This window comes from Stylophora pistillata, chromosome 4, assembly GCF_964205215.1.
Source record: "Stylophora pistillata chromosome 4, jaStyPist1.2, whole genome shotgun sequence".
Lineage (NCBI taxonomy): Eukaryota > Metazoa > Cnidaria > Anthozoa > Scleractinia > Pocilloporidae > Stylophora > Stylophora pistillata.
Window position 1 is genome coordinate 23,040,454 of NC_142522.1, and position 7,500 is coordinate 23,047,953.

The window sequence follows — 7,500 nt, forward strand, 5'->3', positions numbered from 1 at the left end:
TTAGTGGTGACATTTTGTCGTTTTTCATGATGATGAAATTGCTAGTTATAGAATGAAAAGTGATCTTTGAACATTCTAGGAAGCAATGTCACTTTTGTTTTCGCTTTTTATGAAATTACGAGAGCATGAAGCCTTTGACTGCACTCTCATTTCTCTTGAAAACATAGAGATTCTTTGAAAGCAAGGCGTTGCTAGGAACAAACGAATAAAGAAGCCTTTGAGAGATCAATCCATCTTAAAAAAAATTGCGGAAAAAATTAAGAAGAACAGAAATGGCTTTCCCCACTCCCTTAGTGACCTTGCGTTTTTTTTGATGACGCAGAGCATACTCCAAGCCTCTGTATTTGTTTTACGGATTGATTGTCATTTAATCGGTCTTCTAGAAAATAATTGTTGAATGTCCACTTTACATACTTGGAGGATTCCTCCAATTTGCATTGGGTCTCGCAGACGGGCCATATTTCGCTACCTGCGCAGGTGTAACTTTGTAGGCTGAATAAAAAGCAGTGTTTGTGGTTGGATCAAAGAGGGAGACAAAATAGGGAGGGCTGTTTGGAGAATCACCGCTTAGCTTCTGTTGGATTTCTTGCCCTCGGTTGATGTCAGGAAGGCCAACTGGACGCTTGCCTCCAGCGAAAAAGGGAGGAACGGCAGGTCTACCCCAGAGAAATCGTTTGCCCTCATTTGACCATTCCTCTGAAGAAAAAGCATGCGCAGTCAGTTACATGATTGCAAAGCAAGAATTAGGTACTCTAATCGGATTAATATAACGACTTAAATAAAACTAATTTAATCGATCATGTAGTTAGACAATGGCCTAAAGTTAAGACGACTGGGCGGCATCACCATCAGTCCAATGGTTCCTTTAACGTCAGTCGGGCTTAAACTGAGTCAGGTTTCTTGAAGCTAATTGGTTAACTTTATCAGGACAAAACCGCGTATTAGAAACTAAAATTTGAAAACCTGCTTGGCACCCTCGCATAAGCACCATTCTAGGCTAAAATTTAAAAACAAGTTGTTATATTTGGAATATAGAGTAGTTATGGTTAAAATTTAAGTATCTAGAAGTTTCTATAATGACTTGTCATGCTGACTTGCATGCATGACCTTTATGGAACTTTCTAGAACATCCTGCTCGGTTTTATTGTTATTATGTAACAACCCCAAACTGGCGTGGTTGTAAATATCTGGATTGTTCTGGAATACTTTGTAAACGAACATACCGACTTGGTCGTGTAGTGGTAGTGGTAGAAGTAGTTGCTGATGTCAGAAGAGACCGACTGTTTGGAAAGCTATACCAATAGAAAGAACTGTTGTGGAAGATTGTTAATTTGAACGAACTCTGGAGAAAACTGTGATTTTGTGCAGTGGTGAGCTACGATATAGTTTGTAGAGGGCGTAAGTAAGTTAATGAGGATACTTGCTGTATTGTCTATTAGAGTCGCTCTAAGTAAGAATATTACATGTCAATTATCAAAGTAGTTGACTTTGTAGTGTTTTTCTGTTGTTTGAATTATACCGTAAGAGTTTTTTTTTCGAATATTTTACATTACATCGCATAAATCACAAAAAAGGCAAAAAAAACAAGCCGGAATACTGACAGTGTTATACTATCACAAAACTGTATTGTCAATGCATCTCATAGTTGTGCAACATATCCAAATGTGTGTAGAAGTTAATCATGTAAAGCAGGGAACTATAAGGCTGGTAGAGGGCGCAGTGTAATACCCACACCCATTAAAGGCAGATTCTTTTTTTGAAACAAAAATGAAGAACCTGACTGAGATCGTAGGTAGTTTAATTTCACTGTTAACACCATTTATATACGGAGGCTAACTTGAAAAAACCAAGGTTTTATATACAGGTTTTCTGTAGCTTTCACTAGCTGCGACTGATTGGTTTCGAATCACTGGGTAAGTAAGCTCGTTTTCTTCGGCCTGTTAGTTCTGGTAATATCTTGAAAAAGCCATCTCAGAGTACTGGAAGCTGTTTTCATTTGCCGAGAGAAGCTTGCCTTAAGTCAGTTGGTGTAGATTTAATGTTCTTGGTGAACTGATAGAACGGTCTAAGAAGGTTGAAAACTTTTTCCATTTTAGAACACAACGCAGCTTCAACTCCCACGACCATGAAGCACGTCAAGGGGAAGCACGCAACGGTGACCAGAACACGACTCTTTTAAGACGAATATTTCAAAAATCAGGCCTCACGAGTCGATTAATTCGGCGAAAAAAAGTATAGACGTTTCCTTTCCTTCTCAGAAACAAGCAAGGGAACAACTAAATTAGAATAAGGACGCGGGAATCGAATACTAACCCAACTCCCCCAACAGACCTAGCACAACCAACAGATTCCATAATTTTACACATGGAATCATTTTAGAGACCTATAAATTGTTTGCGTTTACCAGTGAAGTTACTTTTCGAGAGTGAGGTAACAGGTAACACTGAGATAGCAATGGCGAAACACCAAACGGTTCTCTTCATCTTGCTGGATCCGGTCGTCGAATGCAGACTGGATCTAAAGGAACTGATACGAGTGAAGAAATATTCAGTAACTGAAAGTGCCTAAACGGTCTCTTACTTCAGTACTGTTGTGGTGTTCTAGTTAGTTAATCATAGGGTAGTATGATTCAGTGATTCATTTGTGTCTAGTTAGTTAAGTTTTGAATTCGAAATCTGTACTGAGTTATTTGGGTTTAGGTATTACGATGAGATCTTGATGTTCACCGACTTAGGTGTCGTTCATTCTACTGTTCTTGCCTTAGAGCTACACTCAAGTTCTTTTTTGGCTTTCGCAATCAAAGATTGACTGTTTGATTGGAAACATCAATTAGATGTCTTTCAATCGTGAAATTCTCCCGAAGGTAAGTCAGGATTCTGATACGGCCAGTTGGTTCGCGAGTTGGTTCGTACTTCATAAGAATCAGAGTTGGACTCAGGCAGAAGTTATGAGGTTTAGAGTCAGCCAGATAGTAACTAGAGAAAAAATAATTTAATCTATGTCAAGCAGAAACGTAGCACAGAACAAGGATTAAGGATTTACCTAAAGGATAGCTCTAGAGTCTCCGGTGCCTTCCCCTTCGCGTGGACGTTCTTCAGCTGGATTCTCCCTCTCTGCGCTTTACCAATACTTTGAACTTGACATTAAACAGGTATCAAGTTACCCCACCAGTTTGAAGGCATTTAAGTGGAAATTCGTTCATGGGAACGAAAAGGAATTCCAGAAATTGACATCATTATGATGATAGGAACACAAGGTTGACAGGATAGATAGTCGTCATATGTCTCATTATAAATAACAAATCTACACAGCATATACTATGTTGAGAAACTGATTTTTATTAAAAAATGCAGGAGATCACAAACTCAGTTTACAATCTCTTGAAAACTATAAACCTTCTATGATGGGTTGTGTGGCAAAATAAACGTTAATTTCGTCTTTTTTCCCCTCTTCAACGATTTTAAACGAAGGTTTTAATTTCTCAGTGGACATATGGCATTAAGAGAAAGAACTGAATATTAAATATTTGAAATGATTCAAAGAAACACATCCAACTACACGATAGCAGAGCCGTTATTTCGTGTTTTTGATGGTAGAGGCCTTCCAATAGGGTTTTTTTATCTCGCTCTGGCGCTTGTTTGCCATCACATCTGTCCAGTCTGTTTGGTTAAGACAAATGTGACACTGAATTATTTTTATTTCTTAGTAAGCTTGTGATGAATTGCCGAAGTTGAAATCAAAGCTTGTTTTCCCATCGATTGTTTTATTGATATGTGCTAACGTAAATGACGAGGACGTTTGTGAGAAGTTTTATTGATGAATTTGTCAATGAATGGAAACATGTGAACTGATTAAACAACATCAGCATAAGCACAACCATAAAGTGGAAATAAGGAAGCCAAAATAGGCTCTATTTGATAGTTAAACGTATTTGAATGAGCAATTCAAAAAAGTCTCCTCGTTTTGAAATATCTTTTCTTAAATTATATAAATCGTAATATTTAACTGACATTGTAGGAACTCTTTCTCTGTACTTTATTTTTATTTAGTACAGGCGTGAAAAGAGAAGACGTCCAATTCGCTGGGAGATGTGAAAGTTCCACCACATAGTACTCTTTTGTAACAGCCGCAATTGGCGTGACATGAAATCTGAGGAGTAAAGGGGAAGGGTTTCTGAACAAACTGTGGTGCTGCGTCGGTGGGGAAGTATAACAAGGTAATATGGGTTTTATCAACTGAGTTAATAATGTAATTTGGCCACTTTAAATAGGTTAAAAGCTGACGTTTCAAATGTTAGCCGTTCGTCAGAGCGAAAGCTGAGGGTAGAGGTGGTATTCCTTAAAATGTAGTACTTGGAGAAAAGTTAACAAAATACAATTTCAAAAGCAGACTTTCTTCGTAATGCAACTTATCTGAAATGTGGTAGGGTAAGTAAGGTAGTAGTACAAAACAAGCCAACCGACTTTCCTTTAAAATTCAAATAAATGTAAAGACTTCGAATTTGGCCGAGTCATGCATCCCTTAGTCACTTACCTAGGTGGAATATGATGCGAACACAGCAGTAGCGGAAAGTCAAACAGTCGTGCTGTAGCTCGAAGCGTGAGTTTAAGTCAGAATATTGTAAATGCTTGCGACAGACAATAATTCCATTGGTCAATATAGTGATTCTTAATGCATGACTTTGAAATTTGCCTATCAAATTATTTCACCTGCTTTAGGAACTCATTGGAAAATCATTTATTTGAATTAGGGAAATGAGTAACGTATTATTCTGCAACAGCTTATTGACTAAGAGAATTGTTATACTTTTTCGCAGTCTCAGAGATTTTTGATTTAGCAGTAATTGCGTTGATTTAATTTTTCTAAAGCATTTTAATAGATTATCATCAATTATTGATGTCTATTGTTCTAATTTCTATTCAAGCAAAGAACAATAAACCTTTGAACTATTGGCAGAAGCTAAATCTTTTTGTTACTTTAATTTTCATCCTTTTCGATATTAGTACCAACGTATACTCTGAGAAACGGTCGTATCAAGGAAAAGGTATATAACAAAATTCTATATCCAGACAGGAGCACCATTGCTTCTTCTTATAGGTGCACCCGTAGTTCGTATGGTGCACCGATTTGCGCGATAAATGCACGCTTTTTCATTCCCCTTATTTTGCTATCAGAGAAAATACCTTTTTCTTAAGAAAAGTTTCTCCAAAGTGTTGTAAACTGCAAATCAGTTTCGAATTGATTGCTCCGAGTAAAAACTAAATCCCAAGACTAGAGTAAAAACCACCTTAAAGGAGAATAAAGGAAACTTCTATTGTGCGTGAAATCTTGAACATTTCAGCTGAACGGATATCTCTATGAACTTGTGTTAATACTTTTAAAAGGTCAGTCACCAGGTTCTAAGATCAACGGGTACCTGTTACTACCAGATTAGTCAGGAAATGAGGGCGGAGCTTGTGTAAGGTTCTGAAGTAAATTCCAAATGGGCTGTGAATATTCTTAAAAGTGCTTTTAAGCGCCAAAAACTTTTTTTTATAATTCAGTCAGCAAAGCAAACATTGATTGCTGAATTTGGAAAAAGGCTATGATTTTACATAGTTTCTGAAATTTTCGAGAACTGGAAAATTTTTGGGCTAGTCCGAGTTATAGGGATTGGTGTTGAATTTCTATTATTTTGTAAAGAATCAACAAGGAATCACATTTTTACCATTCTTGCACAGTCAACAGTCATTTTCGTTCATTTGGCAATTGCTTTTTATTGTAGCTTTTTTATAAAAACGCTTCGTTCAGGAAATTTGGCTAAATGTATTACGTTGTCATGAATGATATGATAAATATATGAAGTTCATGTTTTTTGAACTGCGGTTATAGATACGTATGATGCACGATCCTCGCAGTATAGAGAGCGCTAGTTATGCAATAGCGAAAATCAGACCTGAAAAAAGTCAGGCCTGTAAGGAATTCGAACCACTGACCTCTGCGATACTAGTGCAACGCTCTACCAATTGAGCTAACAAGCCAACTGGGAGCAGGCCGTTAAGTTGATTCGTAATAAACCCGTGATGATAAATCAGATATGATGAATATATGAAGTTCATACGTATCTATAACCGCAGTTCAAAATATATGAACTTCATATATTCATCATATCTTATCAGGTCAGTGGTTCGAATCCCGTACAGGCCTGATTTTTTTTTTCAGGTCTGATTTTCGCTATTGCATAAATAGCGCCTCTACTGCGAGGATCGTGTATTATACGTATCTATAACCGCAGTTCAAAATATATGAACTTCATATATTCATCGTACATCAGATATGTTCTGATACCTTGAATTTTATCGATCAACGATTTTCCTTAAAAGGCGAGTTATTATGGTAAATTTTAGCCCATGGAAAGTAACGAGTTCACAGGGTGTCGAGTTAACAGAGTTCAAGTTAGCTGATGATAAATGACTGGAAAAATGGGGTCAAACCCAGATGGGGTATCGTATTCTACTGAGTTTATAGTGGATCGAGTTAACTGAGTTCAAGTTAGCTGATTGTTGATGACTGGAAAAATGGTGTCAAACCCAGGGTTATACGGTATTTTGTCGAGTTCATAGGGGGTCAAGTTAACTGAGTTCAAGTTGAGGATTGATAGTTGATGGCTGGACAAATGGGGTCAAACCCAGGAGGATATCATATTCTGTACGAGTTAGCGGGGAGTTCGAGTTGATCGAGTTCAAGTTAGCGGGGTTCTAATGTAAATCTTTTTATTAAAAAATTGCTTCATTGTCACCATTATTATTATTTTATTTTATTTTATTATGATTAACCAGTGTTCCGCTATAGAAAAGCAATCCTCATAATATCAAGGAGACACAAACAAGAACAAAAGAAACTGGGCAACTGTCCTGTAGGCTTACCACTATATGTCTTGTCTAATTTTCTTGTTCTGTTTAATAAAAACAGCTTTTCAAAGTAGCTCGTTCCTCAATCACCTTGTTTCTTTGTTTGTTTTGGTTTTTTTATTTTACGGCGACATAGTTGATTCTATATATAGTTGCAACACGAGTTTCAAACTAAGCACTCACCTAACTTGCATAACACACAGGTCACAATCCGTCCGGGAACAAAATGGATGTCAGTTTATACTTTTATACCTACACTTTTAAACCTGTATGGGTAAACTTCATATTGATGTAAATCTTGCTAGTTCTTTTAAGTTCACGCTTAACTTTTGAACTCAGTATAAATAAAGAATTGTCATAGCCCAGCCTACGGAAAGCGATGTCCTAAGGGCTTCTCTTATTCGGTATCTACGTGAACGCTCTACCATCCGTTTTCCGGCACTTTTTATCTGAAAGCTTCGTTTCAACGGCATTGAAGTTTACTTTTTTTGGTGAATAGTGCAAGTTCTCATCTTAACGGTGTTCTCCAGTGAATACGTTACCTAGGGTTTTGGGTGAGTAATATTCTCTTCAAACCAGATAGGACGAAGTTTATGCTCCACAGAAGTCG

The 7,500-nt window shown here is 37.2% G+C and overlaps 1 protein-coding gene across 1 annotated transcript in view; it reads right to left on the reverse strand.

Annotated features, from left to right (window-relative positions):
* The window catches only part of LOC111323638 (uncharacterized), a 5,504-nt gene extending 2,982 nt beyond the window's left edge, over positions 1 to 2,522 (reverse strand). The window contains exons 1-2 of the mRNA XM_022927033.2: positions 2,405 to 2,522; positions 415 to 696 (exon numbers count right to left, since the gene is read on the reverse strand). Of these exons, the coding sequence (XP_022782768.2) occupies positions 415 to 696; positions 2,405 to 2,483 (361 nt within the window). The 5' untranslated portion in view covers positions 2,484 to 2,522. The remainder of the gene's footprint in view (positions 1 to 414; positions 697 to 2,404) is intronic.
* Between the last annotated feature and the right edge of the window lie 4,978 nt (positions 2,523 to 7,500).